This window comes from Phoca vitulina, unplaced genomic scaffold (assembly GCF_004348235.1).
Source record: "Phoca vitulina isolate PV1807 unplaced genomic scaffold, GSC_HSeal_1.0 scaffold2, whole genome shotgun sequence".
In the NCBI taxonomy this organism is placed as follows: domain Eukaryota; kingdom Metazoa; phylum Chordata; class Mammalia; order Carnivora; family Phocidae; genus Phoca; species Phoca vitulina.
The window spans coordinates 52,159,563-52,185,475 of NW_022589705.1; the positions used below are offsets into that span (position 1 = coordinate 52,159,563).

At 39.9% G+C, this 25,913-nt stretch overlaps 1 protein-coding gene across 5 annotated transcripts in view; it reads right to left on the reverse strand.

Annotated features, from left to right (window-relative positions):
- The window catches only part of NFIA (nuclear factor I A), a 562,687-nt gene that overhangs the window by 157,240 nt on the left and 379,534 nt on the right, over positions 1-25,913 (reverse strand). For all 5 annotated transcript variants that reach the window (XM_032427631.1, XM_032427635.1, XM_032427651.1 and 2 more), the window contains exon 3: positions 19,533-19,598. In XM_032427631.1, the coding sequence (XP_032283522.1) occupies positions 19,533-19,598 (66 nt within the window). The remainder of the gene's footprint in view (positions 1-19,532; positions 19,599-25,913) is intronic.

The window sequence follows — 25,913 nt, forward strand, 5'->3', positions numbered from 1 at the left end:
GTTTCATTCTTTGAGCACTTAGCATATTTACCCTGCATTATTATTAGGAACATATATGCCCATCACCTGCAGAAAAAAGTGTGTCTCTTAAAGGATTGCACCCAAACCTATCTTTGTACCATCCATGTACCTCACATAGCACCCTGAACGTAGCAGGTGCCCAATAAATGTTTCATGTGTAGTTAAAAGAGGAAACTCGGGGTCTACTATTGCAACATTTATATCAAAGAAATGACTATTCCCAAAGGAAGTAGGAAGTATTTTTGCTCACTCTTCTTTCTGAAAGGATTTTTCAGACAGGCTATTGCCATTCCAAGAAAGGTAATGGGGCTATTTTTCTGTTTAGGAACGAGTGGTTTAAGTAATGTAAGCTATGGATCAGTGGTTTGCAATGATGGGGCTGATCGAAAGACAATCATACTCAGCATTTCTAAGGTTAATGGCATTGCCTCTGATAGGGGAAATATCAAAGTGGAAGATAGGGAAGAAACCAATAAAAACATTTACACACACCTTTAATGGTATGCAGCGTAGAACCCACTTAAATGAATCCCAACTAATGAAAACATCTTGAAAAGAGAGTGATTTTTAGAGAAACCTTTTATCTACAGGTCTTATATTATAGAGCAAGCCTTTTAAATGAATACAGGGTAAAAAAAGAATTAAATGAGTAATTGTTGTGATTCATTGTGGTTCATGTAACTTTCATCAGGCCAGTGAAATGAATGAACCATTTAACGAAGAAGGCTCTTCTCCACCAATTTCTGTCATATATGTCAGATTATAAATAGCCTTCTCGGTAGGCACCACAAAGCAGAAAAAAGGTCTTGGGAATGACTGAATCCTGCTTGTCCTGCTGTACCTAGAGGTGGGCACCTCTTCTGAGAAAAGAGGTGAAAGAATTTGGATCAACCAGAAAAATGCATAAAAAGGCAAATGTACCATAGCCCTCCCAATATATATTGGACACTTTCTTTGAAACTTACTATCTTTTTCTTTTTTAAAATGAGCTTTGATGTCTTGAAGACACAAGTGTTTGGTGAGCAGAGACTCTAATGGGCAGAAATGGAGGCTCAAAAGCAGAGGTAAGAGTTGGAATCAAAAGGTGCTTAAAACTTCTAAAACTGGAGACATAATTTGCCAAAGATTTAAATTCTCTGCTTGACAGATATTTCAGACCGGTGGCTTAAGAAGGAAGACACTAATATTTCCACTTAAGGCCACTAAATACACATAAGAATTACTGGAAACGGTATTCCTATAACCCTCACCATCTAGTGAAATATATCTTTTTGCCAAAACAATAAACGTGCTGGGTTCGAGCCTATTTTGTCTCTAAACTGATTGTCCCAGAAAAAGAAAAGCTTAAGTAAAAGCCAACTAAAAGTGGATCTAAATGTCACTGGGTACTCGGTACAAACAAGAAAAAGGGCTGCGCATTCAAGGAGTTTAAGAATGAAGTCAAACACTAACATCATCTAAAGATTCCTTAAATATATTCTGAATCAACTGGAATATCATTATTAGAAATTGTGGGTTTCATTTATTTCATTCATTTATTCGTTTGGGCTATTTGAGGTCATTCTAGGTGCTTACATTTTTAAAAATTATCTTGGAAAATTTTAGAATTCTAGATCAGTTTGGAATAAAGGGCAAGAACGATAAATATGGAAAGAATACCTTTCAGTATCCTAAGGACTCTGTGGGCAGGGGGGTGAAGCTGTGGGCCAAATGGTAAAAGATGCTGCCCAGAAGAGAGGAGCATTCATTTCCCATGCAACAGCTTTGTAACCATATCCACTTGAAAATGAGTACTGTTAGGTTGAATGAAAAAAAAGATGTGGTATATACTCATTTTGTCTCCTAGCATTTGTCAGGAGACCAGGGCTAGAAATGAAGGAATTCCTGATGACCTGAAATTATTACAATAGCTCATTCTATCTCTTAAAAAGCGCTTTCAGGTATCTCATTGTATCTTTACTAAATCCTGAGCAAGAATGGCAAGAATCAGCAGTCCCATTTCATAAACATAGAAGCTAAGGCACAGAGAGGTGAAGTACCTTCCCCCCAAGGTCAGTTATAGTTACTGGCTCTGAATGTTTTAAAAGCATTTCACAGCCCGGCAAGTGACAAAGTCAAGGCTCTGGCCCGGGGTTTCCCATCCCTCTTCCACCCGTGCACCTGTCGAAGTTCAAATTATTTTTTTTAAAGATTTATTTATTCTACACAACATAATAAAATTAAAAAAAAAAAAAGATGTATTTACTTATTTATTTGAGAGAGAGCACGAGCAATCGAGCATACAGAGGGAGAGGCAGAGGCAGACTCCCTGCTCAGCAGGGAGCCCGATGTGGGGCTCGATCCCAGGACCCTGGGATCATGACCTGAGCCAAAGGCAGACGGAAGGCAGACGCTTAACCAAATGAACCACCCAGGCGCCCCTTGAATTCAAATTAGAGAACCACCCAGGCTTCCTTTCAAGAAAACAGTTCCTCCAGTAAGAAAAGTTATCAAACTCATCACTTCTTCAAATTTTACACTTTCTAGACCCTACAAGATCATGAAAAAGAACAGTGGGCAAGAGAGACACCGTGTCTTATATTTATGCTTTCCCATAAAGTATAGGTTGAGTTACTTGTTAAAATAACATGAATTGGCCTTTCTTTTCACCCGTGTATTTGCTTAAATGCTTGCACAGAGCCCACTTCTATTTGTTCTTTATTTTTCTGCTCAACCTCTTACTGCGCAAAGATCTTTTCATGTCCCAGTCAGCTCTGCCATATAGCATGCGTTATCTCACACTTGGACTAGCTACACCCGGTTCTGCCCCACACACCATCTTCTGGCGGGATGCTGCACTTAGGAAAGCTGGTAACCACGGGCCAATGAGGACAGCAGTGGTGGCAGAAAGGGAAGACTATCAAACGTGCAGCCTGAATTCCTGCCAGTCCCCGCCAAGACCCAGGGAAAACCTTTCCTGACTGGCAGCAAACTTCTCGTGCCTGGCCCCCAAAACCACCTTGCTGTCTTGCCTGCCGGCCTCCAGATATCACAGGTACCCCACGATCCAGCAAGCAAGACTGCAAGCTCCTGGACTGGTCATCTAGGCACTGAACACAGGAAAAGATGGGCCGGGAAATTCATGCTCTAAGCAGAGGCCCGCTGAATATGGACATCATTTACAATCTCTCCTGTAGCAGGCTTTTATGGAGAGCTCATCCTGCATACACACTACCCCAGATCAACAGAGATACTCTAAGGCACGAGAGATGCATTTCGTTCTGCATTGACAACAGAGGATCATTGACCCAGACTACGTGGTAGGCACTGTGCTATAGAAAAAAAACAGTAAGCAGTCCTTACCTTCACGGAGTTTACAATCTACTTTACAATAACACTGGCCTTTGCAGACACTATTCGGAGAATCACACACAAAAAGAGGTCATATTAAAACTGCCATTGTTCTACTCAAGATTCTAAATAAGTGACTTTCCAATCAACTTCACAACTTGTTGGCAAATTAAGAGAAGGATTTCAATAGCCTTTCAAGTAACTTTCCAATTTCAGGTTATTTTGGGGGTGGGGAGAAGCAGGAAGGCAAAGAGAAGCAGAATGATACTATAGTAGAAAGAATGTAGGACAAGTGTTGGACCTCAAGGGTCTCCGTCCTACTCATCAACCACGTGTTATTTTAGGCATATCACTCTTCTTCTCTGGGCTTCGTCAGTCCTATAACTGATGCCTGGAACAATGTCTGGGATACAGCAGATGTTTGCTAAATAAATGTTGATTGAGTGAGTGAATATAATATGTGAAGATTTAGTGTGAATATTTCTGTACTTCACAGTAAACATGAAGAAATTAGAGATAAGAACAGTCAAGTCACAGAAATTCATGTAATGTGCTTATGCCCTCAAATGAAATTGCACTAGTAAATAGTGCCAGGGGGGCTGAGCGCCAACAGGAAAATGTGGGACTGTGTCTGCCCAGTATACTTTCTCACTGAGTCCCTCAGGCTTGAATTTCGTAACAATTTAAACTCAACAAATGGATTTTCTCTGATTCCAACCCAGTGGGCTAGTACCTTGGCTAGCAAATCCACCGGTACCATGCTCAGCCTTCTTTTCAATATTTACAGAATAAAAGGCAATTTCGGTTTTAGCCTTGAGCACATCAGATTTTGACAGCTTGGAAATGTCATCCTTAGAGCAAGGACTTTTCACATTCACAGAGTTCTGGCTCTAACTATGCTCTAAATGCAAATGCAAATATCCTTGACCAGAAAACCTTGAGCATCATGTTCTAAGAATGTTAGTGAGATTACATGAAGTTCTTTTTAACTGTATTAGCTTCCATCCAACATCTACTAAATTGCATTAAAGTAAAGTGGGGAAGGCCTGGGTTCGAAAGGTGGATGCCAAAGAAGTCACATTTTAATTTCGTCTCCATCTCTCCCTTCTGGATGCTTTCTATCTGTCAGCCAGCCAGTCAGCAAGCTTCATTCCAAGGAAGGTCTGCTGGATGACTGGCCATTCAAGAATGAAACAGGATACAACTGGTGTATTAGAGACTGTTCAGAAACACTACACCTCAGCCAAACGGAGCCGTACGTGGTGGGCCCAATGCTCTTTTTGCTTAACAAGGACCTGTATCTTCCCTCTCACACATACAGAACCTATGAATCCCATTTATTAATCAAGCGTACTAGAATACATTGATTAGGAAAGTACATCGATGGTACTTTTTTACTGATAAAGCAAACTCCCAAGAACATAAATTTGCAAAATTGAAGGAAATAAGAGATGGTGAAATTCCTCCGCCTTTACAACTTAACAGGAGCAAGAAGAGGCTCAGAAAGGAGAGGGCAGGAGCGAGAACAGACTGCTGTGGTAACATGGCACAGCGGCCTAAGTGGTTTTGAAGAAGAGAATTGTTTAAAATCAATGTCAAGTGGTTTGTGTTCTGAGACATAACCTAAGTGCTCCCTCCCCAATCCTGTTACCCTACAGCTTCACCAAAGTCAACTACCGACATAATTTCTATGCGTACACAGTACAGACCTGTAAGGAAGGGGCTGAACCCACTTAAGCTAACTCAGCAAACGCAGGAACCTAGAGCTAGAAGGGAACTTTAGCCTGAAAGCCCTCTCAGAAACATGCGAAAATTCTGCTGTCCATTCTGGATATATTTCTTCAGAGTGTGGAATGGGGGTTTTGAGCTAATTCTAAGGGGCAAGGAGACCATAGGTAACATCTGGGAATCTACATACACTTCAATATTTAAATATCTAATAAATCGCTCCACGAACACCTAAAACTTAACTATTGCTGCCTCTTGCACAGCTTCTGATCACTCGTAGCTACCTTCCTCACAGGCCCCAAACACTATCCAAATACCTTCAGGAAAGCACAATCACATTTGATGGCAAATATCTGTTTAAATATCTGTCGTCCTTGCTAGAATATGTACCCGATGAGAACTGCGTCTGCATCTCATTTATCTTTATATCCCCATCGCCTAACACAAGGATTAGCACACATATTAATAAACACAAGTAAGATTGGGCAAGGGCGAATTGGAAGAAGGAGAAATTACCTATAATTACCAATTATTTTTCCCTTAAAAGAGGTTAAAATCCTAAATTGGTGGTTACCAGGGTGGGGGAAAAGAAGAGATGCTGTTTAAGGGTGCATCCTTGCAATTAGTAGATAAAGAAGTTCTGGAGATCTAGCACAGAATATGGTGATTATAGATAACAAAACCCAAATAAACATTATTAGAGACTAAGTTTAATTGTTCCCAACACTAGAAGACATGGTAATTATGCCACGAGGTAGAGATGTTAGCTAAGGCTATGATGGAGATCATAATACCTTGTATCAAATCACTATGTTGTATACAATTAAACTTACACAATGTTATATGCCAAATATATCTCAATTAAAAAAAAAAAGACTTTAAACTCCTGAAGACAAGATCTATTCATTCACTCATTTACCCACTTATTCATTCACTTCAAAAATATTTATTGAGTGCCAGACACTATGTTTGGAATACAACACAAATACTAGTTTCTGCCCTCAAGGAGTATCCAGTCAAAATTGTGGCCTCCTCGAAACACATGTTAGGGGTACCTAAAGAAAACACTGGGGCTTCTATTCAGATTTATTTTGCATCCCCTAAGAAATACTCATGAATTGGTTATTAATAATGTCATCTCCATCACTTGGTACCTAGGTCAGATGGTGACGCATCGTCCGTAGCACACGAGGTATCCCTAGCAAAATGCAGAGTAATTCTGCACACCCACTCTTACTGGTTTCACTTTCAGCACACTCTGACACATCACTGTTCTCAGGGGCCAGGATTCAGTGGAAAGGACTGACAGGTCATCTCGTTTTAACTAGTTAACCACCATCACTACCACCACCATAAGTGTGTCATCACTGTTGTCATTCCCTAACGTCAGGTTTGTAATTTCCCTGGGAAGAGGGGACAGGACAGATAGAAAACACACTGAAAACCTTATGATACAAGGGATTGGAGATTATTATGGTTGCTCCAAAACATTTCAGAGCACCTCACTATCCATTATCTCTGTTTCGTCTCAGATTCTCCCTGGGACGATGAAGTAGCACTTCCTCTGCCGCTTACTTGCTGTTGACCACGGACTTGTGCCTCAACATCCCTGAACCTCATTTTCCTTGTCCTCTCAGAACTATTATGCCAAATTCAGATATCCAAATGATTTAAAGTTTCTAGTACATAATATTATTCAACCATGGTCGGTTCTCTAGCCTCTCCTATTGAAGCACGGGAAGAATCCATACAGAGAGAGATCTGAGCCTGGAACTCAAATGTTCTACACAGTTATATACAATCAGGCTACCCAAACTTCCTTTAGATCTTGTATTCCAAAAGTATGCTTTCCTGATCCATTTACGTAGAGAAGCACTGTCTCAGTCTCCCACTTTGAGCTGCTTTCACCATTGACCCTCACTATCAATTCTGTTCAGGTAGAACTGAATTCAACAATATCTATTGAAAAAAATGAATGGAGGGATACATAAAGAGATGATGATGGGCAGTCCGTGGCCACAAGCATTCTAGACTGACTCTTACTGGCATCTGCTTTTCTCTTCCTCTCTCTCCTTGCATAAGACAAACTTAAAGGCTATTATTCAACCACCGGTCTATAACTGAGGCTTCTGTATCTTTTCTTCACTAAGGACATCTTGTAATATTTTCCCATCATGGAGCCTATTTCTCAAAGTATTTAATCTGCCGTCTTTATTAAATAATGGATAATTCATCTCACCCCCACCTTTTATCTAATGGATCCAAACTATAAATCTCTGTAAGTGCAAGATAACCACTGAGTTCACAAACAGCATCAAAAGCAAAAATCTTCAGCCTGCGTAGCTTTTTCTAGGGGGAAAAATCATAATTTAAGATTTTTCTTTTTGCCCCCTTCAGGGACCACCAGTTGGCAACCACTGGTCAAAAACAGTGTGTTGGTGTGTGCTGAGTTTTACCGATGTGTATTTCATATCAATTTGCAAATCCACTAGAACTCAAAGGACATGCATGTTCTGAACACTGCTACTTTTGGAACTGGCTGATGCTCTGACAACAAGGTACTTCACTGTCCCCCTCTCTGTCGTTAAGGATCTTACTCATAGTCCAAAGCTGCAAGAATGCATTTAATGGAAAAGCTTTCAGTTTGGGCATCATTTGCAATTTTAAGAGAAGATAAACCTCTCTGTGGAGTTAACATGATCTGTGAATGTGGGACATGCTAGGAATCAGATATCCTAATGAACTTGGTCTTACTCACTTGAAACGGAGAATTAACCGATTCTTTTAAATAATTCAGAAATCTAAAATCAAAGGGACGAGGTGCAAGTTTCGATTGTCCTGCACAAAAAACGGGCAACAGAAATAAACATTTTATGCTTTCAATAAATACATTCCTACATCTTTTGTCACTGAAATACTTTCAAATTTATTGGCAACCATAATTGTTTTATGCCATCCAACAAACATAATGGCATCTGGTATAAATACCTTACAACTCATCTCATTTTATACTCTCCATCTCCAGCAGAAAAATTGAGTGAAAATTTAGTCCACTGTTGAAAACCGTCCATTAAAGAATCAAGTATGCATAATACTTGAGATTGTAGGGAAAAAGAGTAAAGAATTTTCATAAGAAAAATAAGAATGTAATTTTGTCTCCCAAATATCTAAAGCAAGAAAAAAAATGTGTTCTGGATTGCCCCCTGGCATATGGCTCATGTCTACGAGTCAATGAGGTACATGAAAGAGAAGGTGGGGGGTGCCTGGGTGGCTCAGTCATTAAGCGTCTGCCTTCAGCTCAGGTCATGATCCCAGCGTCCTGGGATCGAGCCCCACATCGGGCTCCCTGTTCAGCGGGAAGCCTGCTTCTCCCTCTCCCCCTGCTTGTGTTCCCTCTCTCGCTGTGTCTCTGTCAAATAAATAAATAAAATCTAAAAAAAAAAAAAAAAAAAGAAAGAGAAGGTGGGCTACACTTGAGTATCTACTATGGATTGCTCCAAGTTCTGGGTACTTCACATCCCTACACACATTCATACATAAAATCTGCACAGAAACAGTCCCGTTAGTTCTGAGGACATAATTAAACCTGTGGGAGCCTGAGCAAGGCTGAGGCAGATACCTGGGAGGATGAGATAAGGAATAAAGGAAGAGATGACAATCCCAGATGAGAGAAAAACATGAGGAAGGAAAAGGAACTAACATTGTTTAAGCTCAAAACAAAACAGCGACAAAAACACATTTCCTGGGAAGGTGATGACATCCCACCTTATAAATGAGGAAACACAAGTCCGAGAGTTCAAACTACTTGCCCAAATTTACATAATCAATAAGTTATGGAACCAGAGGTTGAATACCGTTCTTTCTACAATACAGTGTAATGGATAAGCAATTAGACTCTGGAGTGAGAGTAAGTTTGAATACACTTTCCACCTTCTGGACGGTGGACAAACTATTTAAATTCTTTGTGTCTCAGTTTCCTTGTACGTAAGACGGGCACGCCAACAGTACCTCTTTCCGTAGGGTTGTATTAGGATTAAATATGGATGAGAGAAGTCCTAGCACAATGCCCTGTTGGGGTGGCCATGAAAATGACCCATCAGATCACTTGCTGCAAGGAGCATAATTGCCTGATGACCCCAGCTGCCATCCCTCTGTTCAAAGGCCACCCTTCCTCCAGGATATCCCAGCCAATGACTAAGGGGGAGAATACTAATGCAGACCCATTTCAATGGGACACAGAACTTTTTTTTGAGAGAGAGAGAGAGAGCGTGCGAGAGCATGAAAGCGGGAGGGGGGAGGGGCAGAGGGAGAGGGAGAGAGAGAGAATCTTAAGCAGGCTCCACACTCAGTGCCGAGCCCACTGTGCGGGGCTCAATCTCACGACCCTGAGACTGTGATCTGAGCCCAAATCAAGAGTCGGATGCTCTACCGACTGAGCTACCCAGGTGCCCCATGGGACACAGAACTCTTAAAACAGGTGACTTTGGCTCAAAGACTCTCCACTGGCCTGTACAAAACTTTCTTAGAGGCTTACTGCTATGTGAGATTCTTCCAACCCAATCCTCCTTCCTTCCCCATTTCCTTCCACAGGTATCAGGTCAGTATTGTGGTGTGAAAGCTCTCCCAGCTGACTCTTGCATCCTCTCTTTATATTTAATAGGCTTTACCTCAAATAAATCCCGGCACCAATAATTCCATCAGGGGATATTCTGCTTGGAAGATCCAAAGTAACAAGCCAGCACACAGAAAGTCCACAATGAACGTAAGCTATCATCATGACTGTTATCACCAAAATCATTATTTTTATCATTATCTGGCTCGAAAGCCCAGTAGAGTTTAATCCCAACTTTCCAAACTGTTTTCCTTGAATCTGTGAACGGTATTCTGTATTTTGAATGGGAGGGTTCAAGGATCACACTACGTTTTTGTAACATACTCTGACAAGTTTTGTCACACCTAGCAAAACAGTCCTCAATTACAAATGAAAACATATATATTTCATTTCCCATACAGCACATGAAAAATATGGCACCTTCTATTTTCAAGTCTGTCTGAAATGCCTTTTGTCTACTTCACCGTCGAATGTGGAATTTCCCAGTGCTTTATTATTTGACTGATTTTCTACTTTCATCATCTTTCACGAAGCAAATAATCTGCTGATAACTAAATCTTGTAACAAAGTATACTTCCTCCGCATTTGTTCTGAAGAAGTGACTCACATACTGTCCAATGGCTTACTCAGTTGATATCCCACTAATTAAACTTACAAATTTGCTTGCATAGGTTGAATGGCTCTCAACTACTATACTGTACCTTACAAGAGGCTTATTGTTCCAAGATAACTACTGGACCAGGTACCAGCAGATGCAGGAGGAATGGAATTTAAGTAGTCAACTTGTTAAAACTTTGTGGTACTCTTCCCCCAGGGTTCATTTTCAGTGGCTGAAATTCCAGTGGGTTGACCCTTTGTGATCAGTGAAATTATCACAGACTAATCAAACTTTTTCATAAGCCGCTGTTACTATTGTACACGGGGCTGTGTGGAGAATTAGGACTGGTTGCCAGATAAAATATAGGAGTTAATTTAGATAAACAAATACTTTTTAAAATATAAGTATACCCATTTAATACTACAAAATTATTCACTGTTTATTTATATGAAATTCAAATTTAACTTGGTGTCCTCTATTTTTATTGCTCAATCTGGTAACTATTAGGGAGAAAAATGAAGCTTCATGGTAAATGTACTTGAGACCTGGGGGCTTATGATCTAAATGGTGTCATGAGATAAGGGATAAGCTGGAAGCCCACAGATTGAGATTTCCATTAAATGAAAAAGGAATCGTTTGCATGAGTGGGTATGTGAAGTCAAGTATCCCATGTAAGTAACTCAGCTTTTAGTATTACATGCATAAGGAAAAACCTTTGGGGATACTAAAGGATGTTGCCATGGTAGATGAGAGAGCCTCTCTCTTTGGCAATGTTACAAATCAGGCCTTTGTCTACAACTCCACGCTAGACTCTATGCTTGCCTTGCTCGTCACTAAACATTAAGTATCTCACAGATCATAGGGGCTTGGGATATATTTATTATATCAAGAAGTGAATGGATTTGGTATGTGCATTCCTCTGTAGAGCATATCATAGCTTACCAAGGGTTTTGCCAAGTCCTTTCCTCGGCCTAGAACGTCCGATACAATTTCGTTTCCTGCTATCCCCATCTCCAATTGCTCTCTCCTTCATTCATGCCCCTTAAGCCACACTGACCCTGTTACTACTCCCCCAACTTCCCTCAAAGCCTTACTCATCTCTATTTATAGAATCAAAGTCTGTAATGTCTGCATAGTTCTCTTCTTCACCCTCTTCAGGTCTGAACTCAAATGTCAACAGATCAGAAAGGCCTTCCCTGACCATGCTATGTAAGATAGCACCCATGTCCTCCACTGCTTATCCCCTTATCTGTCCCTGTTTTTCTTTGTAGTATTTAATATCACTGGGCACATTATGTATGTATTAGTTAGTTCATTGTCTGTCTCCTCCCACCAGAAGGTAAGGTTTTCTTTGTTTTGCTCAGTGCAGTTCCCGGTTCTTAAGATGCACTAGATAAATATTTGTTGAATGGATGGATGAATTAAACCTTTCCCCCCTCACTAGACTATCGAGTCCTCCAGAACAGGATGTCCGATCCATTGCTGTATTCCCTCAATGCATCCAGTACATTGTCCAAATGTACCCAGCAGATTCTTAAACTATCTGTCGAATTACTTATGAGAAAACTGAGGTACAGAGTCTATAAGTGGCTTGGACAACTGATTTTCTCTTAACAGATGCTCAGTGTCGGGCTTGTCGTGGCAACTCTCCTCTGCTAATCTGACCTATTCGGAAGCTGTGATTTGGCTTCTCCTTGCTCATCTCTTGAGTTTACAAAAACTGCTTGCTGAGAAGCTCTCTAGTTGCAAAATGCCTACAGAGATCTTAGAAAACACTGACATTCCTTCATGGAGAGATTGTTGGAAGCCTATTCCTACTTGGCTGGGCCTTGCCTCAACATCCTTTCCGCTTCTCTCTTTCTATATGCACCATATGATGCCTGCAGATAAGGCATAGGAGACTCCCTTGTTCCCTTTGGGTGAAAATCAACCAAGTACAGAAGCGAACAACTGAGATGGGGCAGAGTAATCTGCAGTAAATATTACCCCTCCCCCCACCTCTAGTTGAGCTATCCCAGTGGATTTCCTTAACGACAAGCTAATGCCAAGGGAACAGAGTTGCCTGGAGCTGAGTAAAACCTGAAGAAGAGAAAAAGAATGGGGAAGCTGCAGGGAGAAAAGGTGCCAAAAATCCTTGTGGCCACATGCATTTCTGTGGCAGACAACTAATCAATCTGGATTAGTGACTCCAAATCCCCAAATAAATTATTTATATTACATTCAGTTTTCTAATATTATCCACAAAAGGATAATTCCTTCTCAAAAAACAATGTACAGGCTTTAAATCAACAAATTCACACTCGAGTGTCAAATCAGATCCTATTATTTGTGGCAAGGAAAGCTCATACACTATTCCTGACCCGAAGTAGCCTCCCCGATAGCTCACCGAGCTGATTTTTAATTGATGGAGAGGTATGCGAAAGTGACCATTAAAAGTACCCTGCAGGTCCTTCTAGGGTCCTTCTCTGTCAAAGGGTCCTATCAGAGTTTTTCGGGCTCAATCACAGGGAAAACTGAACAATAGCAGATGGAGCTGCAAACACCAGGTGTACCTTCTACCACACTGTGATTTGATGACGGCTCCCCATTTGCTTTTTTTTCTGAGCCCAATTCCAATACTACATGAATTGTATTGCTTCACATTTTTGGAATCAAGATCTATGGACAGATTTACACAATCCCAAATAAATTATAAATCAACGCTTAAAAATGCCTTTCTACTTAGAATGTGAGATCTAATAGGCACTCAAATGGTCGTGTCTCCTGGGACAAGAGTTACAGGCACAAATAATTTTGAGGACCAGAAAGAAATCCCTTTACTTCTTCTTTCCTCTGTAACTATTTGTGTGTGAGGGATGGGGGGGGAGGGGAGGTGGAGGAGGGAAGATGTCTGCACTAGACCACCCATCCAGTCTATTTGAGAATTTAGACATCAGGGAACGTGGGTCTAAAACACTCCCTATTTTGGCCACTAGCCAACCACTTAAAGTCTATTCAGCTAGTTATCCTCTGTATGTAGACAATAAAATACCCATAATGTGTGAAGTAAAACTACTTTTTAAGAATGACTACAAATTTCCTCCCTATTTTTCAGTTGAAAGAGCTCCTTAATGACACTGGGTCCTGTGGTAAAGCTCAACCTAGTCTACACTGCAGGATGCATGCGGGGGGCCGAGGGTGGGGGAGCCTGCAGCCTCACCTGGTACCTCATCTTTCAAAAGGCAAGATCCAAGAATTTCCTTTGTCTGGAGGCATTTCTAAAGAGCCTCTGCAAATAATGATGGGTCACATCTGCGAACAATATTTAAGAAAGCACAATTCACCTGGTCTCAGAATGACATTTTTAAATCAAACCAAACTCTGGTTCTCTAGTCTCTTAAAGGAGAGAGACCAGCTCCATCGCACTGCTGAAAATTCATCAGGTAGAATTTAATTATACAGATTTGGAAGCCAGAAGGCATTTAGGTTTGAACGTCTCCCTAATTTGGGACCTTTACATGGTTTAGAATGTTGATCATTACTATTATTGCTGCTATTCTGGTGGTCACTCTGCTGTGTCTGTCCCTGCAGTGTTTTTTGAATGAACACCGAGAATAACTCTTGCTAGGTAATTGTCAAAGAAACTCATGCAAATTATGAAATATTGATAAATTGTATTTACAAGTCAATGGTGCTAGAGTGCTCCTGCTTTCCCAGGAAAGTGCAAATTATAAGGCTGTATTGCCTCCAAAATTCCTAAAATGACCCAACTAAAATGACACATTAATCAAAATGGTTCTTAAAATGGGCAGTCCAACCAGCAGTAAGAAAGAGACAATTCTTAGGGTTTGGAATTACGAACTTTATTCTGCCTTTATGCTATGTATTAATATTGTAACACTACAATATACCTCCCATATATTGGAGGACGTAGTGAAAAAAAGTTAAAGCATAGGGCCTCCAAGGTGTTAAGAGCATATTATCAGATAAAACAGTGTTTATCCATAAGAGAAGTAGAAATTGACAGTTCTCTTATCTCCCCCCCAAATTACAAAGTGGATCCCACACATAAATCCTAAGTCAGCAAGTCAGTAGCTTTGAAAATTATTTCATAAGTATTGAAATATTCAAAATACTCACAGAAATGAGTTAATGGATGACTAAGGAGATGTGATTGTGGTTGGAGTACATTCCTTTTTCGTCTAGCAACGTTTAGCAACAGTATTAGTGTAGCGATACAAGATGGAAATGACACAAACGATATCCCTGACCAGGAGAGCCACACTCAAACAATTCTCCAGGGTGATTTTCAAATTGGCAGGTAGAGCTGGAAATTTTCAAAATCTGGGGCAAGCATCATGATTAATGGCTTTCCACTGATTGTAAAGGCCCATCTGAGGGTTTACGCCACCAACATATGGGCGACCACCAGATAAATGAGGAAGAACAAACACGATTAAGCCTAAAGGAAATAATCCAAATACCAACTCTGCTTTCCTGTTATAAATATCACATTTTAAAAACCATGAAGATGAGGCTTTTCACAGTAGTCGGTGCAGGTGATGAGAGAGAGTAAACAGAGGGGGCAAAAACATGTGAACACAGCTTTTCTTTTTCTGGCGAGGGAATCCCATATTTTCTTTTTTTCAGTGAAGGGTGTTTTCACAGCGAGTCCCAGCGGGGAGGGGGCTTTCAGAGCGCCAATGCTGGACGATGCTATTCCCTCAGACATGGACTCGGTGTGGCCCTACAGAAGTGTGACTTGAATTAAGTAGGAGGGTTATCACATGAGCTTTTCCCTCATTAATGACTGATCTGATGCACCACAGAACACAAGCTTTAGGGGACTGTTCACAGGTCCCGTAAATACCGAGCAGTCATTTCAAACATTCTGTCCCATAAAAACTGTTATCAGTAGCTCAAGTACCTCTCGGGAATTCATGAAGGTGGTTTGAGTAGATGTTCTAAGTCAAAGTCCAACAAATAAGGCTTATCACCTTCAGAGTCTCTTGAAAAGCCAGAAAGGGGGTTTCAGCAATATGCAGAAGAATTAAATGCATGATTCCAGTCAGAGCTGAGAACTCTGTCAGAATTTCATGGCCTGTGGTAAACAAGCATAAGCTAACATGATGGTTATCTCATGTCTTCGCTCACACCTGCTCATGTGGGAGGGGCAGAGGTACAACTTGATCTACCGTGGACATTAGTATAGCTTCTGGCTTTGGCTTCCCAGCACTATCAGTCTTATCTGTGCATGTATGTCCACGTGTCCATGTGCAATTCTCCCCCACACCCAAATTAGATTTTTTGCATCTCCAGTTTTTTTTTTTATTTTTGATATTTGTTTCTTTAAAAACCTCTTGGTAAATCAACAGTGAGCAGACACTTGCAAAATATTTGGGGATAATGAGAACATATTCATCTACTTATTAATTCTATTCATTAAGCAAATAAATACCAGGTACCTGCTAAGTTCAAGGCACAGAGCTATATGCTCTGCAAGATTGTTTTAAAAGGAATTGGTCATGAGCCCGACCCTTAATCAGCTTATAGTTTTTAATAAGCCAGATTCTATGTGGTTGGTGCCAAGGAAAGACTCAGCTAAAATTAAAGCCATCTAGGTGGGGCCCCTTCTTTCCAGAATCACCTTCTCTGGGAATGCTCATTCTGAAGGTTCTGGCAACTCTGAATCACTTCTGTGGTAGTCAACTCCTAGGAGGTGAACAGAATGTGAGGAACAGTCTACATAATGAAACAGATGTGGCACTGTGCGGATTATGGACAGATCTGAGGAGACTCACATCTGACATTTCAGAACAGAGTAGGTACCTACAGAAGGGTACCGCTCTGAAAGTCTTGGTTCCCTTCTGACACTATCCCCCTTCCATTCCAAATCTCCCAGCTTTTGGCCTCTCCAATACGTATGCTCTTTACAGATAGGAGCTTCAACTAAGAGTAATAATGGCTACTTTTCTTTGAGTCCTTACTATGAACCAAACATGATGCTATTTCATGTACAAATGCTCCCTTTTTAAAAAAATTTTTATTTAAAAAAATTTTTTTTCATTAACATATAATGTATTATATTTGTTTCAGGCGTACAGGTCTGTGACTCATCAGTCTTACACAATTCACAGCGCTCACCATAGCACATACCGTCCCCAGTGTCCATCACCCAGCCACCCCATCCCTCCCACCCCCCACCACTCCAGTAACCCTCAGTTTGTTTCCTGAGATTAAGAGTCTCTTATGGTTTGTCTCCATATTCTCCCTTTTAATACGAAGTATGTTCTTTTACTATTCTTATTTTACTGATAAGAAAACTGAGATTGGGGCAGTAGTTTATTCAAAGTCATCCAGCCATTATTTCATCTGAACTTGGGTCTGTCTGACTCTAGAGGCAGAGTTTTTAATCATTATATTATACCAATTTTGAGTTTCAGAGATTCTGGTATTTTATCTCTGGGCTTCAAATAACTCCTTCAAAATTCCCATCTAATACTCTAATTGGACAAAGATTTGTTTTCTTTTACAGTTAAGTCTTAAGGGAGTACAAGAAAAGAAAGCAAAAATTCCACAGAAAAAAACAGACTAGTTGGACAGGGAAGAAACAGCTGCATCCACTTTAGGTAAAGTTACATGGCCTAGTTTATGGTTTTGGATGAAACGGCATGTTACCATTTGTCTGTTCATTCTCCATGGTTTACTAGGAAAATACCATTCGTTTCCCATTACCTTTCTCCTCAAGAGCTAGGATAAAAAGAATACGATTTCCCCTCGCATATATACATGAAGAAGATGTAATGCGTTCCCATTTTATTTGCAGACCAGAGCCTGTCACTTCTTCACCCACCAAGATTCCAAGTGTTCTTAGAGTTCGGTTGCTACATTTATGAGAGTTGCCTTTTTAAAAACAACAATGAAACAAACAAAAACCTTTTAGGAACTCATCGTCCATAACCTGGGTAATGAAAAAAAATCACTCTTGGTCAAATGGACACTAAAAAGTTCTCTAATGCACGTAAATACCTGGTCCTGAACTCTTCACTTATTTTCCTTTAGGGATTATGTGTCTTTAGAAAAGGGGTAAAATCACGTTTCCTCCAATCACTGCATCTGAGACTGACAAAAGGCAGGTAGAGGAAACTGAGCAGCCTGTTGTGTCCCTAGGCTGTTTCCATCGGAGGCATCCAAGACAAAGCGGCCTCTACTTCTTTTTCTTTGAAATAAATAGACATTTGAAACATAGGAACTTACTACTTTCTCCCCCAGATATTAATACGTTCTTTGAACTCACATGATCCTACCCGCCCCCGATCTCAGCCCCAAAATAGTATCGTGAATCCTTGAGGTAGCACCAAGTGATCTGGGGTTCAAGTGAACTTGGCTAGTATCTTTGTGCCTTTGGCCGAAAAATCCAGGCTCGATCCTGGTTGCTTTTTGGAATGGGAAATGCACAATATCGGTATTACAGGCAGCTCCAGAAAGGCATGCCAGGCCTCTCATGCTCTCAATTTATATTTGCATGTGAACAGCTTGTCGGCCATTTTATGAAGACAGATGAATCGCAGGCCTGCTAGAGGGATGGCCAGCCCTAAATACATGAACCACATACCCATACAGCCCACCAATTTTTAAAAATGAAATGAGAATAAAATGAGTATCTCTGGACACAACTTCAGGCGGATTATATATAAGTATGATTGAAAAATGAAACACTTAAGGTATCACCTATAAGTCAGGTGGAAATAAAGGATGAAACTAAAGTATAATTATCCCTTTAAAAATGTCAACAAATAATAAGATGTAGCTATTTATGACACTAAAGACAAGACTTCAGGGGTCTCTCTTTTCTTATGCTTGCTTTGAAGAGACAACTTTGATAAGGAAAATACCACTAAAACACGAGAATAAGAAGGGGGATAGCCAGAGAGTCCATATTTAATGTCAGAATCCAGCAATGATATCAAGAATGTCCCAGGCTTGGGAAATGAAACAAATTCTGTAGTGAGAGGATATCTAATGTGGCAAAAATCCTCCATCCCACAATTCTGACATAATTCAGTTTACCTTATCTATTCCAAAAGATCAGACGGAGATCAAAGTGGAAAAATGTATAGCACAACAAAAGAGGGACCCAAGGAATGAGGTCATTCTAAGTAGATGAAAAACCAATATGGTAAAGGATGATACTGACAAGAAAAGTAATGAGTAATATTGAAGAGCTAACAATTTTTTACAAGCTATATGAATATGTGCATCTTATTTAGCTCTTCAACAGGTAGGCTCTTATTATATATTATTACCGTACTATTTTAAAGATGAGGAATAACTTTATGCCTTGAGAGGTTAAATAACCTGTTCAATGTTACAAAGGTAAGAAATAGCAGAGGCAGAATTGGAACACAAACGCCGTGATGCCATATGCCCTTCACAGGCCCGTCAAGGTCAAGTCTCCCCATTAGGGCCTTTAGTTATATCACTGAGGAAGAGCATTTTGGAATTTTATGAGATGATATCTGGGAAAGTACATAGTACAATGTTTAGTATATGATAGGGACTGCCAGTTCACTTTTCAGTTTTTACTGAAACTGATAGTTTTACTCCATCTTAAATTCCAACTTACAACAATCTGTTTTGTACTTGGAGCACATACCACGGATCTAGTACTTTACTGGGTACTATTATATTTGTATATAAAGAGTGTACTCTATGCTAATCAAGTTTCTGCAACAGAAAATTTATATAATTACACAATTTAGGAATTTAATACTGTCACGTACCCTTACTATTTTACTTCAGACAATTTAAAGTGGAAAATCTTCAAAGGCAGAGATCATTTTCTGAAAGCACTTAGGAAAGGGTTGAGCTCTGAACGGCTACAAAAATATTTGTCAGTCAATGACCTTAAATCACCAGTGAAGAAGGTCGCGGGGCATTTGCCACCTTAGAAGGAACTAAAAATGAAACAGAGAGGCGGCGGCTCCTCGCTTGTGCTGTAGAAGGTTCTGAAATCAACCCTACCTCTCACAGTCATCAATGTTCTTGGGAACTGGGGTTCTCATGAGTACCCGGATGGTGTTTGGGAGCGGGATGGAGGAAGGCTTGGGGCTGCTCGAATGATCCAGAGACCTCCTTGAGTCATCAAAGTTGTTCCTACTGTGAGCTGCCCATGGGAAAGACCCCAAAATCCTTGTACTTGGTTGGCTCCTGGCTACCGCTGGACTCTAAAAGCAGCAGTTAGAGTCCCCCAACTAAACTTACCATTTTCTGGCTGGTCCTTAATGTCAGCGTCACTTGGCTGGCTGGGACTTTCAGATTGACTTGAATCTGAAAAACATAAAAATACAGCCAAAAATTACAGGGTCTGTGAGGGAAAGTGGATCAGAGGTGCCAGACTTTCTCAAAAGGTTCAGCATGTAAACTAGGAATGAGAACATTATAGGAATGACAAGATGAATGAGAAAAAAAAAAGCGGGGGCGGGAGGAAGATAAGAAAGGGGGAGAAAAGCAGTGGCAGGAGCAGCCTGTGCCTTTCGAGAGAGGACGCTCCGTTCTGGGTGTGCCTCCAGCGGCGTCCGGCTTGCGCCAGATCAAAACTGGAAACTCTTCAGAAACCCTTCTCTTACAGAGAAACCATTTCCAAACTGCTCTTCTTCATTATTTATACACTAGAGTCTGATAAAGACTTCATCCTTCATTACACACATCTGAAGCTTGATTCAGAACATAATAAAGTGTCAAAACATATTTTGAAGCTGGTATATAAAAGCAACCCAAACAACAGTAACAAGTTCTGTTGATATTTAGCTCTCTACTACAGCAACATACTATGCAGACTAACGCCACTAAATACGGGAGTCCTAATACCCCAGCGCATTCACTTGAAATCACAGGATCACTCAAAGGCATCTTTCTGAAAAGGGACAGGTTTCCTCCACTTTACGAGTATGATTTTCCTCTTGTACCGATGCCTTTGGGAGCTGCTAAGAGGACTTGTTTGCAAAAACAGGTTCCTGCACACCTGCGTTGAATTCCATTTATTTTTTACTTAAAAAAATACAATTATTTCCAAACTAAAAAAAAAAAAAATTTAATTCAGTTGATTTCTAAATGGGATCATTTTTGATGAAATAACATTTAATTTTAAAAATGAGATCAAATTAAGTTAGAGCAAAAGAATCTCACAGAATTAGAAGTAAACATACTTAGACATTTTTGGAGGGAGGAGACAAAAATCGGGCAAAATATTTCAAGGGTAAATTTTCCTGCTGTAAAACATATTCTGAGACTTGAAACAGTATATAACATTGTTTAAAAACAAACAAACAGAAATATTTTTTAGAAAAACCTCTACATCTGTGGAAAGTCTGGCTAATAACTTTACCTTGGCTTCACAGGGTTAGAATTGGCTAAAATTTGACCACATTTCAGCAAGAAGTTCAGTGCAAGATCAAAAGGTCATGACACTTAACTGTGATTAAACTGAAAATATTACTTCTATTTCAACAGAGTTATAGCATTATTATTCTCTTTCTTGGAGATATTGCAAAAACAAGTAGCACTCCTAGTGACCCTAGGTCGAGAAATGCTAATTTATTACTTTAAGAAAGGCTCTCTGCTTTTAAGCAAATGAGGATTTTAATTATAGGGAAGTACTATAAGGAAAATATCTATCTTTAAGTTTTCAGATGATCTTAACCTGGTGACTACAGCAAATATTCTATGCTGATCCAAAAGTGCAAATAACAAAAGATGTGAAAAGTGAATTTTTATTTAGGTCTGGCAAAGTGATAGCTTTTATCATTTTGTAACGATCACCATAGTGAAAACACAAACAAAAGCATGATAGCTCAAAAAAACTTGAGAGAAATCCTTCAGAATGATCCCCGAAATCAAATATGGAGCCTGCACTGAAAATTGGGGGAAATGCAAATTCATATTGGTCCATATTTTAAATTTTAACTCGATAAATTAATATTACTTTTAGAGCAATAAAAAAATATGGAATGACTACCTTCTCTTTCTCTATAGAAAGATCCTATAATTTTGCCATTAAAACTTACAAATTAAATAGTCTGAGAAGTATTTCAACATGTTTTAGGAGAAAGGCATACTTTTATTATTTTTGTCCTAGAAAATTTTAAACCGTTAATATTTATAATTAAAATTTTAAAAAATACTTAATTTTGTTTTAGGGAAAGTTAAAATTCTTCCTGATGACATCCCAAAAAGGATACATAAAATTCTGCCAAATAGAACATTTATGTTGCTGTAATACCAGTAAACCTAGCTGGTGGAAATATGATAGCTTAGCTGATGTTCTTCTTCTAGGTATAATATCTTCAGGATTAATCACTTCTTCATGAACAAATGGAAAAACATTTTTCATCTCAATCTAAATATACAAAAGCCAATTACTTTTCTGATATTTATCCACGAATATTAAGGCAAGAAGGTTAATGAGATCAAAACGATGTTTTTAATAATATATAAGTGGACTTCTTTGTTCTTTTGACTTCTTTTACACTTGGTTCACCACCCTACCTTTACGGAAACATAACATGATTATAGAAGACATGAACAGCAACAGAAGATGGCCGTAGGTGTGTTCAAAGGAAGTTTAAAATTCCAAGCCACAGAAAGAGAAGCAAATAAACAGCAAATGACTGAGAGGCAAAAACAGACTCAGAGTTGGTACGAAAGGGGCTGCAGCACTCTTCTGAAAGCTCAGATACACACACTGGGGTGGGGGGCATCTAGCCAAACTGAAAACAGAATTTAATTTCTCCAGTTTTATTCAAAAGCTGGAGACACTGCTATCCACGGAGGACAGCATACTAAAACACACTATCCTGGTAAGGGATAGGCAGAGCCAAAGATCTACAAGAAAATTTAAATGATCTAAAAATTTCCGTAGTTACTTTCAACCCTGGGCTGTTTAATGCCGTTTCTTTTTTGAACCAACAAGGAACAGAACTACCCTGTCCCGGGGCTATGTTCTATGCTGAGGATGCATGGACATGTTCCCTGCTGTGGCAAACGGTCACCGACGCTGTTAAGTATGGAGTCAACCAGATGACCAGAATTGCAAATTAATTTCTACCCATACATAATTGATATGTGAACAATTGCTTTCTTAAGCATGTACGTTGAAACACTATCATGAAGGTTAACAATTAACTTAACTTTTCTCTTTTATACTTGGTAGAGACCTGCCAGAAGCCTAGGTTAACTTCATAGCTTACTTTCTTTGACAATCATCACAGGGTCAGTTGATTGCCGCCTGAAAGAATTAGAGGCCCCAGAAAACAGACCCAACTGCATGGAATTGGATGCCATATCTCATAGCTTCTACCTTATATCTGGCATGACTTCCTCTGGTTCCCTGGTTGAAAGCCAGAAGATCTGTATATTACAACGAAGAGAATATTATTTAAAGTGTGTTTAAATGATGGAGTTGGAAATGCTCCTGTGAGGAAGTACATTAGGGTCATCAATTTTTTTTTTTTTTTTCCCATCTAGGGACTTGCTTTTGGTTTAAGGAATCTTAGACTTCAACCTAACCTTGAAAAGCAATGTTTCTTTTGGTTTTTAAAAAATTTATGAGCAGAAATTTAAACCTAAAATAGACAGGGTTTGCATATAGGAGGCTGGATTGAGGCCTCTTACTTGAACGGGCAGCCAGCTATCTATGCATTTTTATGGCGCCTACAACTATATTGCTGGAGTGCTCAGACAAAGATATTTCACTATCAATATAATCACTGCGGAAAGGAATAAAATAAATCCTAATGCCTACATATCAGTCTCTGCTTCCATAAGCTTGTGCAATGCAGGAACAAAAGCCTTGTGCTGGATTTGCTACTTATCCACGCATTCAGTTGCCCCAACCTCAGTTCTGCTCCCCTTCAGCACGGGACTTTCAGAGAACACTCCCTCTGGGAAGGGGAAGAATGACAAAAACATGTCATTAGGTTAAAACCGAGCAGGCAAAAAATATAGACATCACTTCCATGGAGTTTATGTTCTTTAGACATGAAGCAAAGGTGGAATGTTGCTAAATTTTCCCTGTGCTCGGCTTTCTCCTCTCCAGTCCCTTCACTGTACAGCCATCTCTTATGGTGTGATTTATACTAAGGGGATCTTAAATGATCTCCTATGAGAATCTGAGTTCCATAAGAAAAGAGTTCTTTTCTCACTCTTGTCTCCAGTACCTTCCAAGGGTGCCTGGCCCAACGAAGGACTGATTCACTAACTGCTGAACTCAAACGAGATGAATTTTCAATAAGATGAACTTGTCCTTCAGCTTTCTAACACTGGGCCACTGCCCGCGATTAAAAAACATACTAAAGTCATACCTAATAGGGACTGAGACTCACAAAATGAGGAAGGAGGGCAAAAAAGGCCTTTATTCCTGCTTGATGTTCCCCTTCGTGGGGCCTGGCAAGGGAAAGACAGGCATATCCCTCTGGTTCGTTGGGTGGGAAATCTTGCTCAGTGTTTAGCAGTTGCGCACGATCACCTCCCGTGATCCCCTGGCCGACACACCGCAAGAGGCTCCTCGGAATAACAAGGGCTGAGGATGGCGTCTGACACAGAGGAGGCCCCCCAGAAACGTGCAGTCTAAAACGATGGACGACATTTTCGCACATTCAAAAAATACAAAGCTGAGAGAAATCTGCCATATTCTGATACCTGAGGGGTGCCTCAAAATCCCAACAACTGCTGTTGTGAACAATTGATAAAGGAAGAACAGAGGTGATATGGTGAAGAACCCTTCCCCCACCCTGACACAAACCAATGTAATTCCTATTCAGTTATCATGATATCAACAAAAGTCTACGGACCCTAAAAAGACAAATTCTGGTTCCACGGGAAAAATAATTCAGCCCAAGTTTCAACCTCCCTCCCTGCATTATGATTTGGCCAAAAATGAAGTTTTAAAAGTCTCTGTTAAACTTCCGTGTCCAGTTCTAAGTCTCCCAAATGTAAAGGTGATATGAAAAAGCCAGAGGCATCCAGGAACATAAATGAGTTAGTCAAATGAAAGAAAGAAAGTGAAAATTCCACCTAAAAGAGTTTCAAGTTGTTTGTGATGTGAGAAGAAAAGGCAAGGACAGGAATGAGTACTCTGCTGCAAGTAAGTGAAGAGTTAGGAGCATTTCTGGAAGAAAAGAAAATAAGGACTAAGGGTGATTACACTCTGAATCTAATTAACAGTTACACTCCACAATTGTAGCCTTTAAAGATATTCAAGATTCAGGTAAGTTTCGTTTCTTATGGTTCAGGAAGACAGAGTTCTTCGCAAAAGAGGCCAAAACACACCAAGATTCATTTTTTTCCGACATCCATGATGTTATGATGGAAAAACAGTTCTCCTTCTGATTGCTAGCGTAAGGTTTAGAATTACTCCACTGTGACCCTCCAGCACCACAACGTGTTATGATAGTAAAGAAATCTGGAAGGGCAAATGGTTAGGATAGTCACATTTGTTTACTAGTCATTACAGCTACAGTTACAAAAGAAATATTCTGAGATTTTTAATATTTAAGGCTATTATCTATTTTTTCCCCAGTATCACCATGACCTTAAAGACTGAGGTGTGAGGAAATTATTTGAAAAACCTTTGTCCGCGAATGCAGAATGTCAGTGTCTAGTTGTACATGTGTACCTACAGTTCGTAGCTTACACGTGAGAACACTGATGAATACAACACCATCAGCTAAATCTAACATTATCCATCATGGTCTGGTGAAGAACAAACAGAGATTTATAATACCATCATTCAATCTGGGGCCACTAAATATACTCAATTATTATTAGCTTTCCAGAGAATAGATAAAATCCTTTAAGCCCAGTGAATAACCAAACCAATATTTAATGTCAATTAATGTACACAGTTGTGACCCACTTAATGAAAAATTAACATACAAGAACCTAGATTTTAACACAGATAAATCATGAGGTGAGTCACACCATCAAAGTTTTCTTAGCTTTAAAAATGGAAACACTCCACGGGCCTTTAAATGGCAAGTGTTATCTTGATTGGATTTAAAATACAAACTTTGATTGCTACAACTTTCCCAGTAAGCTGGAAGGGAGTGTTTGCGTGTGTGTGTGTGTGTGTGTGTGTGTGTGCGCGCACACGCACACGTGCGAGTGGTAACCGCAGTAACCGAAGCCTGCCAAGCAAGTCCTTCACCAGAAGGGAGATGGGGAGATGGAGCAGAGGAAAAGCCCTCGGTCCAAAAGAATTAGGCTAGCGTGCACACGTGGCTCTGCCTCTCCTCTCATCCAGGCTCAGACGGAGGGGGAAGGCTGTGTTCATGCAGCAGTGACGTGGCAGGGCTCCCCCAGCTGCTGGGGAGATCTACCTCTTAGCCATTCCCCTGGATCGCATTTTCAGGGCATATTTAAGAGTGTTACATGATCTAGGTTACTACCATTTTTTTTTTCTTGAAAAAAAAATTTTTTTAAATGTCTTCCTTAAGAAGAATTTGTGAAATATTAAATTTGCAGGAATTAGAGTTTTTGGCGTTAGTGCTGGTATTCAGAGCCCATCTGTTTAGTCGGGACTGTGTATGATGATGAGACCGTTTAGGTTGAAGAGTGAGTCAACCGTCTTATCACCTACTCATAAAT